General features: G+C 50.9%; 11 protein-coding genes across 11 annotated transcripts; 6 read left to right on the forward strand and 5 right to left on the reverse strand.

Moving 5' to 3' along the window:
• Positions 1-43: 43 nt before the first annotated feature.
• Positions 44-718, forward strand: COCMIDRAFT_58088 (uncharacterized protein; the record flags this gene model as incomplete). The annotated part of the gene is made up of 2 exons (XM_007689903.1): positions 44-469; positions 569-718. Coding segments are annotated over 2 exons (576 nt in total), but the record flags the coding sequence as incomplete, so codon positions are not given.
• A 135-nt stretch (positions 719-853) lies between these two features.
• Positions 854-2371, forward strand: COCMIDRAFT_95628 (uncharacterized protein; the record flags this gene model as incomplete). Its single annotated transcript, XM_007689904.1, has 1 exon — positions 854-2371. The coding sequence occupies one exon, from the start codon at positions 854-856 to the stop codon at positions 2369-2371; it is 1518 nt and encodes a 505-aa protein (XP_007688094.1).
• A 646-nt stretch (positions 2372-3017) lies between these two features.
• On the forward strand, positions 3018-5854 carry COCMIDRAFT_5378 (uncharacterized protein; the record flags this gene model as incomplete). The annotated part of the gene is made up of 3 exons (XM_007689877.1): positions 3018-3563; positions 3644-4354; positions 4412-5854. 3 exons carry the CDS (start codon positions 3018-3020, stop codon positions 5852-5854), a joined length of 2700 nt encoding a protein of 899 aa, XP_007688067.1.
• A 794-nt stretch (positions 5855-6648) lies between these two features.
• COCMIDRAFT_95720 (uncharacterized protein) lies at positions 6649-7825 on the forward strand (the record flags this gene model as incomplete). Its single annotated transcript, XM_007689905.1, has 2 exons — positions 6649-6902; positions 7009-7825. 2 exons carry the CDS (start codon positions 6649-6651, stop codon positions 7823-7825), a joined length of 1071 nt encoding a protein of 356 aa, XP_007688095.1.
• A 226-nt stretch (positions 7826-8051) lies between these two features.
• COCMIDRAFT_5380 (uncharacterized protein) lies at positions 8052-10095 on the reverse strand (the record flags this gene model as incomplete). The annotated part of the gene is made up of 6 exons (XM_007689878.1): positions 8052-8738; positions 8787-9173; positions 9223-9489; positions 9535-9772; positions 9825-9850; positions 9898-10095. The coding sequence occupies 6 exons, from the start codon at positions 10093-10095 to the stop codon at positions 8052-8054; spliced, it is 1803 nt and encodes a 600-aa protein (XP_007688068.1).
• A 168-nt stretch (positions 10096-10263) lies between these two features.
• On the reverse strand, positions 10264-10470 carry COCMIDRAFT_95671 (uncharacterized protein; the record flags this gene model as incomplete). Its single annotated transcript, XM_007689906.1, has 1 exon — positions 10264-10470. A coding segment is annotated over one exon (207 nt), but the record flags the coding sequence as incomplete, so codon positions are not given.
• Positions 10471-11184: 714 nt separating this feature from the next.
• Positions 11185-12386, forward strand: COCMIDRAFT_36855 (uncharacterized protein; the record flags this gene model as incomplete). The annotated part of the gene is made up of 2 exons (XM_007689893.1): positions 11185-11477; positions 11567-12386. The coding sequence occupies 2 exons, from the start codon at positions 11185-11187 to the stop codon at positions 12384-12386; spliced, it is 1113 nt and encodes a 370-aa protein (XP_007688083.1).
• A 1525-nt stretch (positions 12387-13911) lies between these two features.
• COCMIDRAFT_95682 (uncharacterized protein) lies at positions 13912-14127 on the reverse strand (the record flags this gene model as incomplete). Its single annotated transcript, XM_007689907.1, has 1 exon — positions 13912-14127. One exon carries the CDS (start codon positions 14125-14127, stop codon positions 13912-13914), a length of 216 nt encoding a protein of 71 aa, XP_007688097.1.
• Positions 14128-14132: 5 nt separating this feature from the next.
• On the forward strand, positions 14133-15975 carry COCMIDRAFT_36856 (uncharacterized protein; the record flags this gene model as incomplete). Its single annotated transcript, XM_007689894.1, has 2 exons — positions 14133-15318; positions 15368-15975. 2 exons carry the CDS (start codon positions 14133-14135, stop codon positions 15973-15975), a joined length of 1794 nt encoding a protein of 597 aa, XP_007688084.1.
• A 1067-nt stretch (positions 15976-17042) lies between these two features.
• Positions 17043-19491, reverse strand: COCMIDRAFT_36857 (uncharacterized protein; the record flags this gene model as incomplete). Its single annotated transcript, XM_007689895.1, has 4 exons — positions 17043-17929; positions 17984-18261; positions 18311-19155; positions 19273-19491. 4 exons carry the CDS (start codon positions 19489-19491, stop codon positions 17043-17045), a joined length of 2229 nt encoding a protein of 742 aa, XP_007688085.1.
• An 891-nt stretch (positions 19492-20382) lies between these two features.
• COCMIDRAFT_26405 (uncharacterized protein) lies at positions 20383-20863 on the reverse strand (the record flags this gene model as incomplete). Its single annotated transcript, XM_007689886.1, has 3 exons — positions 20383-20589; positions 20638-20751; positions 20840-20863. 3 exons carry the CDS (start codon positions 20861-20863, stop codon positions 20383-20385), a joined length of 345 nt encoding a protein of 114 aa, XP_007688076.1.
• Positions 20864-21451: the final 588 nt, after the last annotated feature.

Consider the following 21451-nt stretch of genomic DNA (forward strand, 5'->3'; position numbering starts at 1 on the left):
GCACACGATTATTTTTCAAATATCGTAAGTCGAGCGGATTGTCATGTGCTATCGCAGTCGTTGGCGTGGGTTGGATGAACAGGCACAGCTAGCTGACAAAGAGGCTAGGTTCAGCCGGGCGCTCGGCAGGATGCAGCAGTACGGCCAATCAGACAACAGCGCCGAAGACGATCCGGTCCTTTCGTCAACGGATAGTGAAGATGGCGACGACGACACCTACGACAACGACCACGACGATAACAGCAACCAAGACAGCGACTACATCCCAGAAAAAGATAGTCCATCATACACCAGCTCGGCATTCACCACAAATTCTGTTGATCCAACGCTCCAAACACTTTTAAACGGGCCACAGTGGCAACTGGCCAACCCTTGGGCGCGGCGTGCAGCAAGAGTAGACTACCGTCTGAAGAAGCCTAGGAAACTAATAACAACAGGCACAGCTAAGAAACAGAAGCGAAAATTCAGTGTAAGTAGGTTTTTTGCTAGTATTGCTTCTAGGACAGTCTCATGGAGCTTCGGTTATGTTTCAAGCTGCATGACTTCGGGCGCATGCTGACAATCGCAGGAAAGTGCAGCTGACAGTAGTCTGGTACTGTTCCCTCTTCATGACCCTCAGACCAGTTCAGCCGAGGAAAATTCAGCAAAGCGTCTTCCTCCTAGCCCTCAGACTCTAGCACGCTGGGGAAAGCGCCGGGCGGAAGAAAACAAGTCGCGTTCATTAACTAACAGCACATTCATCGGGACACAGGACGACTGCAACCGTTGGATCTGGGAGGGTGCTCCGAAACCACGCATCATAGCTGAATTTGACCACACTATCCTTGGCAGTGCATCTGAATCATCAAGCAATATGCGGACTCCAGGCTACATCCCGTCCAACGGACCTGCCAACAACATCGTGCAGGAATATCTATCTCCAGATGATGCCTACCCAGCAAGCTTCCAGGACTTCAAGGCGATGACAGATGCTGAGAAAATTGAGGTAATCGCTCGTGAGGCCGAAGAGCATGGGCTGGAACGACCCAAAGGATGGAATGTCTCGTTTCACTACAACCCACATGTCGAGTATCATCACTTTGGCAGCTCGCATCCCATGAAACCATGGCGGTTGACGCTCACCAAACAACTTGTACTTGCATATGGACTAGAGTACACAATGGATCTTTTCGAGCCACGGCCAGCAAACTTTAACGAGCTAGCCATTTTCCACGACCGCGAGTATCTATCGTACCTCAGCAAGATTACCCCGCAGAATGCACAGCCCGATGACCCGCAGTACATTACGTATGGATTTGGTGGAGAGTCAAATGATTGTCCAGTGTTTGATGGCCTCTGGAACTACGTGTCCCTCTACACTGGTGCTACCTGCAGCGCAACCTGGAATCTGCTCAACAGCCGGTCTGACATTGCCATTAATTGGTCAGGCGGGCTGCATCATGCCAAGAAGAATCTGGCCTCTGGGTTCTGTTATGTCAACGATATCGTCATAGCCATCCAACTACTACTATCACATCACCAGCGGGTGCTATATATTGACATTGATGTTCACCATGGCGATGGTGTGGAACAGGCATTCGAGTCAACCGACAGAGTGTTCACACTCTCATATCACAAGTATGGCATTGATAAGCACGGTTATCCGTTCTTCCCAGGCACGGGGAACATTGACGAGACGGGCCCGACCGACGCCCGAAACCCCGGCAAGGCTCATAGCCTGAACATTCCGATTGATGACGGCATCGATGATGAGCAGTACAAGTGGCTGTTCAAGACTGTTACGAGCGCAGTAATTGAAAAGTACAACCCAACAGCAATTGTGTTGCAATCCGGTGCCGACTCTCTGGGCGGAGATCGACTTGGCCGATTCAATCTCAATATCAAAGCCCATGGCTTCTGCGTGGAGACGGTCAAGGCATACGGCCGCCCGTTGCTCATCATAGGCGGGGGTGGGTATACGCCACGCAACGTCGCTCGGACATGGTGTCATGAAACTTCGGTGTGCGTTGGTGCACAATTGCACAACGAGCTTCCAGCCCACGTGCCATACCTGCAAGCATTCCAGGGAGCAGAAAACGGCGATGGAGTGCTATATCCAGACCTACACAACATCAAAAGACACGAGAATCTCAACTCTCAGGCCAAGCTGCACAAGCTTATTGAGCAAGCGCTTGAGAACCTGAGATACTTAGAAGGAGCGCCTAGCGTGACGGTGGACACGCGAGGGATTTCTCTCGAGGAGATTATGAAGGTCCGGGAGATGATTGACCAGGAGTTGGAGGATGAGGCAGAAGATCGGGCGAGGCTGACTGTGGAGAACAGCAGGCGGAAGAAGGAGAGGAACGTGGGGGGTCGAAACGAGCGGAGGTAGGAGCACATGATCGGACTATTGTTCGGGGAATGGCAGTAGACGAATGTCTTGCAACAAGGTTTTGGCGGGGGAGAGTCTTTTTTAGGTAAAGACTAGAGCTTGGAAAGAGGGCACAGCTAAGTATATGACAGAGCTAGTCATGTAGCACGGCTGGGTGTTTATAGCGATTTTACAATTGGCCAGAGTTTATTGTTGATGACTGCATCTGAAGCCGTCATGGTGAAGGGGGATGGTGTTGATGGATAGGGTGCCAGTGGAGAGATTCGTATTATCCGGGTCATGGGATTGAGCGTGAGTATGCGTCATTGTTCAGAGGGCGCCAATCACGGCGGCTCGCCGGGCAGTGCATGGATGTCCATGTACGGGAGTAGGTCAGTAGATAGCATGGCATGTATATAAGTAGATGGTTGGAAGCAGAGAAGAGATAGGCACGTGGTGGTGAGCCTGGCCTGGACACAGGTCGGAGTCTGATGTTTACTCAGCTCCGACGGGCGACTAGGACAGGGGGTGGTGCCGCCAAAAGTACGGCCGCAAGCAGTCCGGGCGTGTGCATGTCAGAAGCCTCGGGCAGTGCACAAAGGGCGGCGTCTGTCTAGGTCGACATCCAACTTCGAACCCCGAAGCTCGATACTTGGACATGAGTACAATGTCCGACGAGAGACGCCTCAGCCAGGACTCGCCCAATCCAAGCCAGCCAAGCCGCACTGCCAGCGGCCCCTCTCCCGGCACCGCTCCGACACCCACACCAAACCCCCGGTCGTGCATTACCTGCCGTAGGCGCAAGGTCAAATGTGACAAGAAGAACCCGTGCTCCCATTGTGTGCGCGCCAAAATCGACTGTGTCTTCCCAGGCCCCGGCCGTGCCCCGAGAAAGAGCAGGAAACCCCCCGATGCTGAGCTACTCGAGAGACTGCGCCGCCTCGAGGGCGTAGTCACCAGCCTTAATGCCCAAGTCGAGGGCCACGACAGTAACAGCAGTACCAACAACAACGACGATGCCGCCGACCGCCAGAGAGAGCCAACCACCGCCGCAGCAGCCCAGGGTCAGTGCCCGCTGGGATCCACGAGGACCTCGACCCCGCCCAAGGATACCAGCCTCCAGGGCCTCGAGGCGCGCTTTGGACGGCTCGTCGTCGAGAATGGCCGTAGTCGCTACATCAACAACAGCTTCTGGGCCAGTCTGAACAATGAGGTACGCGAGCACGCTTTGTTTTTATTATATACTTGTTTCACTTTCTCTTCCTCACCAGCTAACACAACACTTACTTCCAGGTCGAGAATCTCAAGTCCATCCTCATGGAAACCTCGGACGACGAAGACGATGCCCATACACCCGAATCCTCGGAACCTTCGTCGCAATACCACAGTTTCATCTTCGGCTACAGCTCTTCCAATGTCGACATGCAAGCCCTGCATCCCCCCGAACACCAGGCCGGCCAGTTCTGGAACATCTACAAAGAAAACGTGGAACCCCTGGTCAAGGTTTTGCACGTCCCTACATTTGAGCCCACTATCCTGAACGCCGCTGCCAGTATTGAAAAGGTCAGCAAAGGGCTCGAGGCTTGGTTGTTTGTCATCTACTATGGTGCTGTGACCAGCATCACTCCCGTAGAATGTCGCGACAAGTTTGGAGAGGAGCGAGGCACGCTTCTGACCAGGTTCCGCTTCGGCATCGAGCAGGCTCTTGCAAGAGCCAACTTCCTCTACTGCGACGAGATTCTCATCCTTCAGGCCTTTGTCGTCTACCTTGTCTTGCTACGCCGCAACGACGATGCACGCAAAATCTGGACATTGACTGGTCTCGTCGTTCGCATCGCCCAAACCCTGGGCATCCACCGAGACGGCACCCACTTTGACCTGCCGCCCTTTGAGGTTGAGATGCGAAGGCGGCTCTGGTGGCAAGTCTGCATACTCGACGCCAGATCTGCTGAAGATCAGGGGTGTGACCCCAGCATCCATGAAGCGCTATTCGACACAAAAATGGTGAGTTTAGTCTGGTTCCAAGTGCCACACATACATAGCTGCTAACCATTGTCGCAGCCTCTGAATATTAACGACAGTGATCTCCGCCCTGAAATGACTGAATTCCCTCAGGGCCGGCAAGGCTTCACCGACATGACGTTTTGCTTACTCCGCTTCGAGATTGCAACCATAATGCGCCGCATCATCTACATACCTCCAGGCCCAAACAGGTGTACTCAGTTCTTTACAAACCTCACTGTAGAGCAGAAAGAAAAATGGATAACCAACTGCCACCAGGCCATAGAGGAAAAATACCTCAAGGATTGCGACATGACCATACCGTTATGCTGGGTCACGGCGACAGTATCAAGACTCATAATGAGTAAAATGTGGCTGATTGTCTACCACCCGCATCAGCGCAAAGATGGAGGTGCTACGTTATCACAAGAGACCAGAGACAAGCTCTTCGTCACCTCTCTCGAAAACATAGAATACGGCCTACTACTCGAGACGGAAGCACGCACAATGAAATGGGGCTGGCTCTTCAAAACCTATGTCCAATGGCATGCCATTGCATTCTTGCTCTCGGAACTTTGCGTGCGTACCAAAGGGGAGGCCGTAGACCGTGCATGGAGAGCACTGGAAACTTGTGCTAACCGGTGGTGGTTCCCTTTTTCCGATGACGAGCCAGAGCGCAAAGCCCACCATGGCCATATATGGAAGCCACTCGCCAAGTTGCTGGCCAAGGCAAGATTAGCCCGTGAGCGCGAACTAGCCCTTGAGCAAGCCATTTCATCCTTCCAAAATAGACAATTTACAAGCGACACATTCGACTTGAAGTCTTCCGAGGCTCTGCAACAGACGGATAGCACTTCTTTTACATCCCCTCAACAAAACTCACAGGCTCTAGACAACATGCTCCGGCCCGTTGCACCCAAACTTGGCGCCATACCTGGGACTCAGCAGCCCAGCTGGCCCAGTGGTATGGGTATGCAGCGTCCTTTACCAGACGGACTGGCGACAGGATTTCCAGATGTTGTACAAGATCTAAGCAATTCAGCACAAGCATTTAGAAGCATCTCAGGATATGGTCTCGACGACATTATCAGCGACGTCATGGCAGGTGCGCCGCTAGATTTCCCGAGTTACGTTCAAAGTACGGCATCTACGTCTGGAGCTGCGCATCCGAATCTCTCCCAAACTTCTCAGCCCTTGTCAGCCGCTGAAGTGCTTTCTACAAACGCGCCAACCGCGGCGAATGGATATCCTACCTTTGGTGAGGGGATGCTCCCAAACACGACCATGGGCTTCGACATCAATAGTACCGGAGGCCAAGGCATGACAAGTACGCGTGGAGCTACAAATGGGCAAGAGATGAACGGAAATGACATCATGGACAATGGTGACATGGACTGGCCTCTTTGGGATGACATGGTAAACCAACTTGGGGCCGATAGCCATCTGGCTAATCCTTCAAATAGGGCTGGGCCGGGAACACTGCACATGGTGCCATGGTTTTGAGAGTCTTATGATATTATGATCATGTTTCGGCGTTTGGAGGATCTACGCTCCATCTTTGTAGTGGATGAATGCGGTGCTGATTGTTTGTATACCCTCTTTCGTTACAGTGCGTGTTGTGTGTATGTAGTATTATTATAACATGCAGGATTCTGAATTGAACATTTTATACTATTTTTGTCAACCTTGGTACCTGGTGTATAGGTTGCACTGCTACGGAAAGACATTAACGGACGAAGAAGCGCTCTTTCCTCATGGGTCTTAATAGGATGATGCGGTCTGCCTGCATTGCGATAGCGACATGTGCATTTAAGATAAAACTTACACAGACTACACACACATCAAACACCCCCACCTACCTACCGCCAAGCCCACGCATACTCAATTCCAACGAACTCTCACCGTGCAACAACCCACGTGCACGCAGTGCAAGCCTACGCGTCTTATCACCGTCACTCTACCTCTGCTAACGTAATTGACAAGGGAGCCGGGTCTAACTACGTACCCTCTTTTTTTTGTTGCCCCACGCCCCGTCAAGACAAATGCATTGCCACGCAGCACGTTCCCGTGCATCCCCCGCGCGAGCCCGGGATCCTTGTCCGGGTGTGTTAAAAGAGCCCACATGACCAAGTACCGTCCTCAACATATCTGCGGGACGGAGGAAGTGCTGGAAACCAAAGTCAATCAACAAGTTATATATGTATACCATTCACTCAACAGTTTCTTATCTCTACAGGCTTGATTGCGGGGGAATAAAGAGGAATAAGAGCATAGGAACTTTTTGAGGGGCAAACACAATGGCGTTGCAAACACAGGACACAGGCGTCGTCGCTGCAAAACCCACAATCTTACATCTTGGTGACGACATACGCTGGAATCATGAACTCTACGGCGAGTTGCAGGCCAAGTTCAATATCGTGCGGACGTATTCGATGAGCCGCGAGGAGTTTAAGCAGGCGCTGAGGGAGAAGCGGTGGGGGGATTTTGTAGGGATGTACCGACCGTTTTGGAATACTGGGGGGGAAATGGGGAATTGGGATGAGGAGTTGATGTAAGTTTCGGACATTGTTCTACTACAATTCTCCAAATCTCCTTTATCTTTCATACCAGAAGATACAAGCCAGAGAGATAAATTCCACTACTAACAGTCCACACAGCTCCCTCCTCCCCGCCTCGTGCAAAATCTACGCCTCCGCCGGCGCAGGCTTCGACTGGGTCGACACGCGCACCCTCGCCCTCCACGGCACCATCTACTGCAACTCGGCCTCGGCCTGCACCGAATCCGTCGCCGACGCCGCCATCGTACTAATCCTCTCCTGCTACCGCGCAATCACGTGGTCCTTCCTCGCTGCGCGCTCCCTCTCCCCCGACCAATTTCACGATGCAAACCGCAACATCGCCGCCGTAACACACAACCCCAATCACAGCGTTCTCGGCATCATCGGACTGGGCCGCATCGGCATGCGGATCGCGGAGAAGGCGACACGAGGGTTCGAAATGCGGATTGCGTACTACGATGTTGTGAGGCAGGATGCCGAGCGAGAAAAGAGTGTGGGAGCGACGTATTGTGCGTCGCTGGAGGAGTTGCTGGGCATGGCGGACTGCGTGGTGCTGGCTACGCCGTTTGAAGGCGAAGTACTACTTTCCACACCCCAGTTTAATCAGTTTAAGAAAGGGGCGCACCTGGTGAATATTGCGAGGGGGAAGTTGGTGGATGAGGAGGCGCTGAATAGGGCGTTGGATGAGGGGAGGGTGGGGGCCGCGGGACTCGATGTCCATGCGGATGAGCCGCGGGTGAATCAGAGGTTGGCGACAAGGAATAATGTTATGGTGCTGAGTCATACGGCAGGAGCCAGTGTGGAGAGTCATATTGGGTTTGAGCGGTTGGGTATGGAGAATCTGCTAGGGTGGTTGAGAGAGGGGGAGAAGGGATGTGTTAGTGCGGTTAATCTGCAGTGGTTGAAGAGGGAGTGATGGATGGAAAGTCTTGGGGTTTGAATATGTGAGTAGGAGAAGTCGATAAAATACACGTACAGCATTCTTTTTTTTTTAGAAGTCCAATCATGATTAGATGATTTTATAGTACCAAGCAGACAAATACAATCAGCCAAGAACAATCTCTGATCCAAGAAAATTTATACATTTTTACAATATTTACATATATATATATATGCACTGAATAACTTCCTGTAATCTCAAGCTACGCTTCAACAATTTCCTTCCTTTCAACTCCATCATCCTTCTCAACCCGATCATGCATCTTCCTAGCAACTTCGTCGGTAAGATATTGCTCTACATTTGGCGACAACAGTGCTGCAACAATAAGCAGCGCTCCAAACGGTAGCGTACAAAGATACACCGTTCGGAACGAAAGTGCATAAGCATCTTTGACGGCTTTTCCGGTTGCAGCAATAATGTCTGGTGTAATGCCAGGCACAGCTGAGAAATCTCCCAGTGTGATACTTGAAAGTAAAGACTCTAGTGACGACTCCGGCAGACCAGCCGCAAGCGCAGCAGGCCTGACTTTCCGTGGAATATACTTTTTGGACTCGGTTGTGATGATGGAAGAGTACATGCTTGTCGCGATGGCCGAAAGACCGGTGCGTATGGCTCCCATGACACCAGTCACCAGACCAATATCCGCCGGGTCCCAAAGATATGCAGTACTCGAAAGCGTCAAGTTCTCAATATATCCTGCTGCAATGGTGCCAACTAATAAAAAGGTTGTTGTTCGGTCTTCAGTACTCTCATCGGATGCGGCAATGGCGGCGACAAAGGCCGTTGTGATAACTGCTGCCACAGTCATTTGAATCTTCATTCGTGGTAGATAGCGCACACCGGCACCTCCAAGAATCTGTCCCAGGAGCAGACCACCCCCGACAGCACACTGTGAATGTCAGTGTAAACTCAAAAGCTGAAGAATCTACAAACTTACGGACAGCCACCCAATCTTGGAAATGTCGGTGGTGAATAGCGCAGAGATCATGGTTGGCCAAATGACCGTGTTGGCATAGTAGACAATAGCCGCCAAACTAGCACACGCTACATTCGCATCGTACTTGATGTTCCTGAACAGCCGTAGGGGTATTAATGGGTATTCGAGTCCAGGGGCGTAGGCTTCCCAAAAGCAAAATGCCACCAAAGTGCCAAATCCCGCAAACAGTGCTCCAAGTACGTGTCCGCTATCCCATGGGTATGCTGAGCCACCCCAGTTCATGCCGATCAGAAAAACAACGAGGCCAGTTGAAAATAGGATGATTCCAACCCAGTCGAGAGTCTTTAACTGTTTAAGTTTAGACTTGCCGCCAACGTGAAGCATTTCCTGTTGCTTGTTAGCCTTGACCGAGGCATGTGAATGAGAGCTCACTTACATATGTTGGTGGGAAATAGAAGAAAAAGTACATGACTACGGCAAAAACATTGACAATACATCCTAGGATATAGCACCATCGCCACTGAAGCGCTGTGGTCTGATAGAGTGATCGCGCAACTGGAGGACCAAAGACTGCAAACGGAACGGAAGTGAAAAGCACAAAAGCATTGACGGGACCTCTGACAGAGTTCGGTACAAGCTCGCCGAGGATAATGTGAAACGAGAGCTGGCCGGCAGCAGCGAGGCCGTTGATTGAGTTGGTGGCCTGTTTCTGTTAGCGGCGTCTGCCGATATAGCATTTTGTACTAACAATCAACATGTCTATGCTTTGTGCACTTGCTCCGATGATGTTGCCGACTAGACCGAGAAGAGATGAACAAATGAAAAACCATCTCCGACCGAATATGTCGGATAGACGGCCAACAAGCGTAAAGCCAATGGCAAAACCAGCTGTCCATGAGATGCTGACCCATATGATGTTTGGTGATGGTCCAATGGCAGCATTAATGAGGCTCAAGGTGTTGGATGGAAGAACCCAGCCAAGATACCTAGATGATGGTCAGTGTCTCACCCCGTGCTATAGGTTGGACATAAACTTACCCTGATATTTGCGCCAAACATGTAGCCTGTACATAGTGAGTTTTTGACAAACCAACAAAGCACAAAGACCTACAATGACTGTGCCAATAAAGTTGATGCTCGTAAAGTATGACTTGCCTAAGTCAGCCGTGCGCCCGCCGAGCGCCTCTTCGGCAACGTGGTCGTGGTGGAGCCCATGGTTGCGAGAGGTATCTTCATTAGTAAAGTTGCTACCAGTAGTGAGATTGCTACCGGTGGTGACTTGTTGATCAAACTGCTTCTCTCTTGTCATGGTGTTTTGGGCTCTGGCGGATTCAGTGGCACTGTTGCGCACAGAGCACGACCGTGAAGAAACCCTTCCAGCGATGGAGTCTGGGCAGTCTTTATCAACATGCAATACTCATGATTCAGGGGACATATGCGGGGACCCCAGACGCCTCAGTGTGGAGTAAAGGCTCCATCAGTCGGGTTCCAGATAACCGGAAGTGGCCACTGTGTACAAGGCAATGGTTTCACGGCATAGAGCAACGATCTGCTTGCCCGGATGGGAAAGGCAAGCATGATCTGATTGGTATCTAGAGGTCCCTACCCGGATATCATTTTGACTGTGTAGAGGTGCAGGAGCTGACTGCGTGTGGTAGCCGGATGATGGTACCCGGACTGCAGATTAGAGGGTGTTAATGCAAGAATGGCCATGGAGCGTATGTTTAGATGCATATACAAGGTCCAAATGCGTCTTCCAAGCAGAAGAGACTGCATCAATTAATTTCTCGCGAGATGCCTACCAAAGTGGTAGCACCAGGACACACTGTGCAGAAGCAAGATGCCGTAGCAGGGAAAGATCATCGGCTATCGTTTCCAGCGCAGAATGGCCTTAGAACTTTGTTCGACAATCTTTAGCCGACATATGCTGCTCAACTGCAAGCCTCCCATATGCGGGGTCAAGGGGGTGACTGCAAACGCAAAGGCACTTTACGTATCCGAGTCACGATGCACGAACCCGTATCAAGGTAGATCTAGCGCGTGGGGTGTAGCACGGATGGCATGCAAAGGGACTCGGAGGCTGACATTGCCGCTGCCCCTCTAGACCTCCCTGTACAGTAAGTACACTTGAGAAGGGTGTTCAGTGAGAGGACGAGGGATGGAGAATGAAGAATGAAGAACAGTAGGCAGGCCCAGGAGTGCATGCAGTGGTAAGCGAGAAGGAGCGGCGTCGTCTTCCCCGCATTCCACTCCCACTAGCACGTGATTGGGCGTGACTCGCCGCGGTCCCGCCAAAAACTTTTGGTCACGGTTGGATTGTCGTCGCGTCTGCACCTTCGCCTTCACCAAAACCTCATGATCGACCGGTGACGCACACCCAGACCTACGAACCTCCAGCATGGCTTCAGTAACGGCGCCTTCGCCGGTGCCCAAAGAAGAGCCCGTCGACGCCAACGCCAACAACAGCAACAATGAAGGACTCAGCCCCGCCGATGCGCTATACGAGAAATGCGCCCAACGACCAGCAGGCCAGATCTTCTTCCAGCGAGACCTGTCCAACATGCAGGTTGCAGATACTGTGACACAGCTGATGGAGCTGTTGCAAGAGCTCAGCGACCGCCATCTGTTGAAGCACATGACGTTTGAGGGACTTACGTGCTGGAAGCTGAGAACACGAGAAGAGGCCGACAAGTGTGTGCACCCTTGATGCTGTGCACGAGTGCGCAGACTCAAACACTTAAAATCGCATATGCGAGCACCCTGCTAACATGTGCACCCAGGCTTCGACGACTAACTCCCGACGAGCGCCTCCTCTACCAGTACATCGACCAGGCCCAGACCGAAGGTATCTGGTCCAAGGTCCTTCGATCCAGGACCAACGTCACCCAGCAAACCCTCACAAAATGTCTCAAGAACTTGGAATCCAAGGACTTGGTGCAGTCAGTCATGAGCGTCAAGCACCCCAACCGTAAAATGTATCTGTTGAAGCACCTCAAGCCATCGGAAGAGATCGCCGGCGGGCCATGGCAATCAGAAGGAGACTTTGACATGGCGCTGATTGATACAATATCGGGTATTGTTGCACAGCATGTGGAGAACGAAACTTGCATCCGGGTGCCGGGCAACTGGAACGATTACGACATCACAGAAGATAGGACGGCTGCCATTGCCAGGAAGAAGGCGCAAGTGCAAGGTGTTCCGGACATTGAGGACATTGCACCGGCTGTCAAGCCTCATCGCCCATCCAAGGATCCAAATGTAACCAAACTTGTTCATCGACACAACCCACAGTACCCGACCGCCGCCTCCGTAGCCAACTGGCTCAACTCGAAAGAGATTTTACGTGGCAAAACCGTGCGCGAAGACGACATGGAGCAATTACTCGAGATGATGGTGCTCGACGATCGGCTAGAGAAAATATCTGGTACCAACTATCGGACTGTGCTGCGCGCAACAGATACCAAAGTCTACAATGGCTTCGTTGATGCTCCCTGCGGCAACTGTCCAGTATTTGATTTATGTGGAGATGAGGGTGAAATTTCAGCACGAACTTGCGTCTATTTTGGCCAATGGCTCGGGACGGAATCGGAGGAGATTTAGCGGCAGAATCATTTGAGCAGCTTGGACCATTTTATCCTTTTTTTGAAAGCATAGCGTGGGCGTTTGTGGATCTTCTTCATAGCCTAGGTAGATGCGATGTGTTCACCAGCCATGGCTTTAGTCGAAATAACAAGTTCAATTCTTAGTGCATACTTGTTTTCGTATTTGTCTTGCCGTGTCATTGACTTGACATGCATCTCTGGCTCAACGAACTTATTTCCCTATTGGCGCGAAGATTGTTCGAATAAGAAGGTGAATTGTGGTGCTTTGCTGCTCGTAAGAAATGTTGCGGCGGCTTTTAGTATAGGTACATGCAGAGTCTAACGATACAAGTCTGGTTAAATCTTCTAGACTACTGTGACAACGACAACGATCTTTAAATTGTTCCAGAGATCGACACGCGTCGTATGAGCTGTCCATTTACCGGAACTAGAGAAATCAAAAAAAAACTATTCCCGTAGACACAGTGACGCGTGTACCTAAAGTTGGTATCAGTGGTTAACCCGCCACCGATACAGGTGCCCAAGATATCTTCGCATGCTCTAGAAAATATTTCATTGGAAACATCCGTGTGTTACCAGACTCCGGCTATGAGGTCAGGCAGCATGTGCCCTCAACAAGGTGGCCGTGTCTTAATTTTGTAAACACGTCAACAAATTGGGAAGCGGTTACAAACCACAAGTCTACTACAACAGGCATTCATTTCCATAACTTGTGACACACGCGCTTCTTACAAGGAAATTTTCCAATACGATTCTGGGTGTTTTGCTTTAAGATGGGTTAAGGACGAAACAGAAATATTCAATGAGTCTTCGTGCAGAGGTTCTTTTTGCCAGCAAATATTTTCTCTTCCTCGAGCAGAGATTGCTGGCAATTTAGTATACCTCTCTGTCAGGGGCTCGGTCACTTGATCGGGCATTCCATCTGTCTACTTATGCTTTTGCAGTAGATTTGCCGTATGTTTGATAAGCTGACCAATTTCCAATACGACTGGCTTACTGCTTGAAAATATCTCCCTAGGACGTGTTTATATCTAGACGTTATTTGCAGAGCCTGCACCATCCTTTGAAATCAGATTTGAGCCAGAGATCTCACTAGTGGTTTGTTTTGGCATGATTCAACGTATTTTTGATCTGCGCTGATTGCATGACGAGGATCAGAATTACCATATAGTGTATCAATACAGAATGAGATGGAAATTGGTTAAAAAAGCGCTCAGGCCTGTAGAAAAGCTAGGGTGAGGTAAGCATTAGAAGACATTGATGACAGATAACCTCATCTCAGTGATGTATATGAAGACCATTGGCTGTTGCAGTAGTGTTTACGACTAGAGGTCCTATAGTCCAATAACTCTACACCCAAATTTTGCATCAAACCATCTATCTTCTTCAAGTCATAATTGTCCAAGCAGATTCACAACTATGTATCTTCACTGGCAAAGGGTTAAGCATAATTTTCAATAGTCTTACTATGGGTTTTCGTAAAGATTACGATAATCTCGCCAAGACGTCGCCAGGAGAACATGTCACAAGGATAAAGCCTGTATCACGTGGCATATGCGTCTCACGCTAGCAACACATCCGGTGTCGATCATCCGGCGCGACACCCCGTGGCTATCCATCTGACCTGACTTGGTCTCTACCCCGTAATCTTCAGTCTGAATGTAACAAACCACGAACCCAACCCCCGCATCGCCTTTGCACTGTTTAGTCGTTACTGAGCCTTTGCGCTCCCACAACATCCACCATGTCTGGCGCTCGCCCCCTACTATCAAACCGCGCGTCTTCTGAGATAAGCGGTGGCCGCGACCTGGCAGAAGAAGACGCCCTACTCACAGGCCGCCGGACCGGATACGGAGAGAAGGGATATTCGCAGTCACAGAAATGGAGAGAAGTAGGACTGTTTGTCTGGGCTGTTATTGCAACAGGTGCTGTCGTTGTACTCGGCATTCTCCTTCAAAGTTCGAGCGACGACTCCAAGACACCCCAAGCAACTGGGAAGAGGAACTTGATTTTCATGGTCTCTGACGGAATGGGCCCTACCTCGCTGTCTCTCACGCGATCCTTCATGCAGTTCCAGAATGGCGCTCCTTTCAATGAGCAGCTCGTCCTCGATCAGCACCTTATCGGCCAGTCACGAACACGCTCCTCTTCCTCGCTCGTCACCGACTCAGCAGCCGGTGCGACGGCCTTCTCTTGCGCACAAAAGAGTTACAACGGTGCCATCTCCGTGACGCCTGATCATGAGCCATGTGGTACCGTGTTGGAAGCGGCTAAGAAAGCGGGATACATGACCGGCTTGGTAGTTACAACGCGCATCACTGATGCTACACCGGCGTGCTTTGCTGCGCATGTGAACATGCGATCTGAGGAAGACCGTATTGCAGAACAAATGGTTGGAGACCACCCGCTTGGACGTGTGGTTGACTTGATGTTTGGCGGTGGCCGATGCCACTTCTTATCAAACTCGTCTGGCAACTCGAGCTGTCGAGCCGATGACAAGGACATTGTCGGAGTGGCTAAGGAGAATGGATTCAACTACATCTCGGATCGTGCCGGATTCGACAAGTTGAAGGGAGGAGTTTCGGTCGACTTGCCCATGTTGGGGCTCTTTGCTGATACAGATATCCCCTATGAAATCGACCGCCGCAATCAGAACAACGTCTACCCGAGTCTGCACGAGATGGCCGAGGCCGCCATGAACGCGCTCAGCCATGCGACCAGGGACAGCGATAAGGGCTTTTTCCTCATGATTGAGGGTTCCAGGATTGATCACGCAGGCCATCACAACGACCCTGCTGCCCAAGTCCACGAGGTGCTTGCATACGACAAGACTTTTAACAGCGTGCTCAAGTTTATCAAGAAGGAGAAGACACAAACCGTCATGGTCTCGACATCTGACCATGAAACCGGCGGCCTAGCAGCCGCTCGACGTACGTCACCCGTACTCTTTATACGAATCACAGTTAACAAACCCCCTAGAACTCCATTCTTCATACCCTGAATATCTCTGGTACCCATCTCCCCTCGCCAACGCCTCCCACTCTGCCGAACACCTCGCTCTCGCCTATAACACATTCCTCGCAACTAACCCTTCAGCCGATCAAACCGCCGACTTCGTCCGCGACTCCATTACGACCGGTCTGGGCATCCACGACTTCAACGACGATGAAGTCAACAATCTTGTCAAGGACCCTGCAACTTCCCTCTACCAATACGCAGATATGGTTTCGCGCCGCTCGCAGACAGGCTGGTCAACTCACGGCCACAGCGCCGCAGACGTCAACATTTACACCTCTGACCCAGAAGCTGCACACGCACTCCAGGGTAACCATGAGAACACCGAGGTTGGCCAGTTCCTGAGGGACTACCTGAATGTCGATGTCAATGCTGTGACTAGGGAATTGCTGGAAAAGGGCCGCGGATTGATGGTGCAGGATGTCAATGGCACTGAAGTTAGTTGGATGGGTAAGCTGCCGGATGCGGGGCAGAGACTAGATGGTCAGACCCATCTGGCGAGTTATGGAGGTGATTTCAAGAAGAGGCATGAGGGTGTTTTGCATAGTGAGGCATGTGGATGTGGTCATTGAGCATTCCATCTTTCCTCCTTTTTTTACGTCTAACCTGAATTCCTCAAGACCATTCGAGCGTTTTGTATGCTATATGCTTTTATGGGTTTTATTGAATGTTGAGTCAGGATTGTTGTCTGTGTTATGTGGGTATGTTGTATGGGTTGCATAGATTTTTCTTACAATGATTACAGTTGGAAGGGTAATTAATATTTAGAAACTACTGCTTCAATATACTACCTAATATTCATACTTCTAACATGTTAAGTTATCTTCCTTCCCTTGAATTTCTATCTAAATTATGACGTTGTTTTTGCGGCTTGAACCTTCCCATGTCCGGTTCTAATTGTGTTAAAGTTTAGTTAGTTGTAATTTTGTTGTACCACAACTTTCATTTACTTAACTCTCACTCTGTGGGATTATCTCTCTCGAGAATTTTAACATATTGATATTTTTTTTTAGCTGAGTCTTGAAATCATCCTGCATGCATTTTCACTGGGCTACTACAATGTTCTTGTGTTCCAGTAAATCTCGCTTTAAATATAGCAATACAACGTACATAAACAGTGGGGAAAAATATAGAAGAGGCGAAGTAGAAGTAGAACTTTGACAATTCATGCAGCAATTGAACATTACAAAAATAAGTACTAACCCACTCGTCTGGTCCACAAACACACAGTTTCGTGGTTGAACAGCCGATATGCACCATGCAGACCACACAAATTCCAGGTTCAAACTAACGAAAGAGACATGTTCTCTCACATTCAGTAAGCAAGCAGGGCACAACCTGTATTGATAAACTTATACATTTACAGCTTAAGTCAAACACACTAATAATAAAGACACATAGTGTCACTAACAGGACTCTTAACTAGAATGATCAATTCCCCGTCCAAACTCCACGCTAAATCAAACACAAAAACTTCGCAGATGCCTCAATGATCCAAACTTATTTACCTCAATATTGCCTTTATATGATTCTGCCCCAGAACTAGAAGACTCCCAGTGGCTCAGAATGCAGGCTCACTTCTGATGGTGAAGAAACTGGTTCAGGGGATCCAGTGCTAGATTGTTCGTCCAGATTAGACTTAGACACCAAAATCATTTCCGAAAGTCCCACTGCCATATGTCCAGTCCGGTTGTGTATCCAGCAACCAAGAGACCGAATCGAACATTTCAAAACTATTGGCGCTCGCCATGCCGTTGGAAAGCTGAAGCGGCATGCTCAGTGTATTGATGTGCGGGTTGAAATTTGGTAAGGTATGCGCGGGATTCTCGATGACCACGCCATTCGGTGGCGTGGAATTGCCAGAGGAGTCCGGGTTGGTAGGGTTCGTTGTAACGGTCTTTTCGAGTAATTCCGCGGCACCGGCAACTTGCGCCTCGCGCCAGCGCCATGCACAGTCGAACACTACGCTCATACTCATCCGGCTTCTGATTATGAGGCCGAGAGGATCGTCTAGTAATGTGGCGCTGCTTCGTCTTTGGTCGTGCTGTTGCTGTTGCCGCTGATTGTGGTGGTTGAACATACTGCTGTTCATACCGGCATTGCTAAGGGAGGGTGATTGCGACATGCTGTGCAAGCTGCGACCTCTAGAGCTTTCCTTCCACAACTGTGCCAGCACTTCGGCGAATCGATCCAAAAGGTCGTTGGACCACACTTTGGCCTTTCTCAGTGCGTCAACCGTTTGCAGTACGAATTGTCGACCTTTGTCCGCAGGTAGTTTGCTGGCGAAGTCGGAATTGAGGAGTTTGAGTAAGGCAAATCCAGCCGCGAGTGCCATCTGCATGACGTAATAGGGAACGTAGGGTAGTTTTCCATCGCTGTGCAATTTGAAGACGCGTTCCAGGTAAGCTGTTGCGGCGAAGTACAAGGCGACAAGATCGTCCCGTCGCTCCAGTCGGGCTTCAGTGCTAAAGAAAGAGTATAAGTGAAGGTGTAATGAAACGGCGTAATGATATAGCTCTTCCAGATCTACTCATTGTTAGTCAATCGATGCTGTGGGCGAATACTATCAGTGCAACTTACCACTATCTACTCCATCAAGAGAACTATTTTCCTCTTTGACTCGCTCTTCCTTCAGGCGATCTGCCTCGAGACTCATGTAGCTGATGGCAGCACCTTCGGCAAATCGACGACTGTTAACTGAGTAGAGTAGCTTATTAATCCTGCTTGCCGCCATTTCCTGACGAAGCCGAACAAATAGCGTTGGTGGTATGATACGCATATGCTCCTCGTCATCCACTTTGAAATCAAGTGTGGTGTCGTAGAGAGTGATAGAGGGCTGTCCATTCCCTGTCGATACCCTGAAAATTGTTAGTCTTTGTCTGAAATTACAAGCAGGGCTAGGCCTACGTTTGTGCTACAATATTGCAGACAGCCCATGTCCTCAGGCGATCGTGAATATCCTCTTGCCGTAAGCGCATCCTCGTTCTAGAAAAGTCATCTGGGTGTGTCGGCTGGTGTAAGCCAATTTGCATTGCGACTTGCATCATAGCACCAGAGAGGATAAAGGTCGGGTCCGTTACTGTTCGCTCTGCCGGTAAAGGCCAGGTACAGAGAAGACACAAGGCCTTGACTACGTGGTGGTTTGGTTGGTTTCTTATCGAATCCCAAATCAGATCGCTGAGCGGTTTGGCAAGTTCTTTGAGGAGGGACGGCCTAGGTCCGTAGCGCCGTGCGGCGACAGCAATAATGGCCCAGAACAGGAGCTTATGGTCCTGGGAATAGTATTCGTCGGGCGACCGTACCTGGTCTAGGAATGGCAAAAATGGGTGGAAGAGCTGGAAGTACTCGGTGAACAAGTCGTTGACCTCGCTGTGCCCAAGCCGCACTTCGCCAGCGCCGAGCGTAAAGAACATGGGCGATCCGCTGCGCAGGTCCAGCAGAGATGTTGCCGCAACTTGTGTGTGTTGTGTTTGTAAAAATGCATCGTCCTCGACCTTGGGCACTGGACCGGGAGTGAAGTTATGACTATTATTGGACGTTTGCGGCGGAGCTTTGAGGACAGGCTGGTTCGGCGTGGACTGACCCTCGTACATGGCCAGCCTCTCACGGAGATACTCCATTTCCTTCTCCATCTCTGCATTCCGGTTGCGCTTGCCTATGCGCTTGAAGTTGGGTTCGATGACGCATCGTAAGTTTTGCTTCTGGCAGCGGGCGCAGCTGACGAAGGGATCTTGCTGGACGTTGCATTTGAGCTGTGAAGAAAATATCAGAGTTAGCGGGAAGAAGCAGTGGCTGCAGAAAAAGAAGAACAAGGATGCTGATCGCCCAACTGTCCACCGCCGGCTGGCACACAGCCTTATCTGTCATACCTTTTGCTGGCGACACTCGTTGCATGCGCGCTTCACGGCGGTATTGCGCCGCGACGACGACGACGGGCGCGTATCTCCATCACCATTTTCGTCGTCGTCGCTGGATGCCGAGCGCTTGAAACCGCGCGCATGGTTGCTGTTGGGGCTAGCGAAAGGATGCGGAAGGGCTTGCAGTCCTGGCGTCGTCGGCGACAAGGAATGTAACGTGTTGTTCGACATGGCGACCGATATCGCAGACAATCTAGGGTGTCGAGGTGAGTGTAAGTGGGGGTCGCGCTGGCTGAGTGTCCGAGGCCGCCAGCGCAAAAGTCGCCTTCACTCGCGGCGCCAAAGTCTGACTCCAACACTCCAGGACCAGGAAGGGCGCGGAACAGGCGCTCAATCATGCGCGTCGTTGCAATCGCAAATTGCAAGCTCCACGTCCTCGAGCGCCGGCAAGCTCTACGTACATGAACGCTCGTCAACCACCAATCACATCATCGGGCCCATGCTCGAGTCGCGGCTCACCAGCCTTCTTCTGGCTGGGCACCGTGGCTATCCGACATGTTTCTCTCGGCACGGCTAGGTTTATTTGTATCCGAGTCTGAATGACACGCGCCTCACCGTCTGGACATGTCGTCTGTGTCCCATACATGGATGCAAGACATGGTTCACATCGTCGTCATCAGGATGCAGGGTAAGACATGCAAGCAGCTCTATATATAAGGTCGATTCGGTACCACTGTCGTCTGAGCACGTGTTGGTATTGTGTTGCAATAATAAATTCTGCCCTCAAGCAGCGTGTTGACCGACAGCAGCACTCGCGCATTCTCCTCGAATGACGCATGCGAGGAAATTTTAGGCGCACCAGTTTGCATTGGAAAACGGCTTATGAGCAAGCTTTCAAGCCACCGGCCCTTCACATTGGCGTCACACTATAGTATCCTGGGAGAGTCGTGTCGTAGCTTGTGGATGTATTCGTGATCCTACTCAGCTACATCCTGGCCGAGTGGCGCAGAAATCTTCTTGATATCGTAAAAGCCGACCGAACCAGGAGACTGCCCATAATGCACGTAACACCGTTGACCCAGTTTTGACATGCTAAACCCCCTCATCCTTCAACGCAACCGCTTAACGCTTCTTTTGCTGGGACTCCTTGAGCACCTTCTTGACGACCTTCTGCTCCTCGATCAGGAAAGCACGGACAATGCGGTCCTGAACGCAGTTGGCGCATCGCGATCCGCCGTAGGCGCGCTGGACGGTCTTCTTGGGGCGGGAAACTTGGGCGTACTCGCGGGGGCGGAGGGCGGGAACACCCTGGAGCTTGGTACCGCAGTCCTGGCAATCGTCAATAGCACGCCTTGGTACCATATCAATTCAACTTACACCGCACTTGGGGGCAGTGCCCTTCTTCTTGATGTGCAGGTAACGGAGCTCGCCACCGGGAGTCCTGACAATGCGGACCTTCTGGCTCTTGGTGTTGTATGGCGCACGTCGCCTCTGTCCAAATGTCAGCCTTCAATTCCGAATTTCCTCTTGAGAACTCTCAATCGCCGGGTCCAGCTCTCGAGATTGCGGTGCGACGTACGTAGGTGAGTCTGTTGGAAGGCATCGTGATAGATTTCCCGGGGAGTCAGTGGGTAATTATCTGCAGTGATGTGAGCGATGTCGTCTCCGAGGCAGCGCGGTGCGTCGAAAAAAAAAATTGTACCTGAGTCTGGACAAGAATTAGTATGGGACAATAGCTGCCAGCACGTTGTCGAGGAAACTTACCACTGGGGTGCTGTGTCGTTAGTGATCGGACGTCGAGAGGTCAAAATTCCGGTGTTCTGCAATTCTCGCTTACCAGGCCCTGGCGCTAGTGGGCTAGGCAGGAGCTAGCGTACGGCGACCCACTACTCGGTCACGTGCCCGCGTCGCTGTCTGCAGATGTCGCGAAGACAAAAGTTCATGCACGCCACTAGCGATCCATCTCCATCACCTCACCCACACAACGCGCGGGGTCGTATCTCTGCATCGTGTGCGCCACCTCTCTTTCGACTTTCGAGCAATTGGAGATTGTCGTTGAACGGGTGTGCCGACGCGACTTTTCTCTTCTTCGACCGCGGCGCTGTCCGCAAAGCTCAGGAATAGACTCCTAAGCTTGTCGCGACCTGTGCTCAGTCGACTCGTGCAGTGCAGTACTGCACCAGAGTCGTTT

Source organism: Bipolaris oryzae (genome assembly GCF_000523455.1).
Source record: "Bipolaris oryzae ATCC 44560 unplaced genomic scaffold scaffold_67, whole genome shotgun sequence".
In the NCBI taxonomy this organism is placed as follows: Eukaryota; Fungi; Ascomycota; class Dothideomycetes; order Pleosporales; family Pleosporaceae; genus Bipolaris; species Bipolaris oryzae.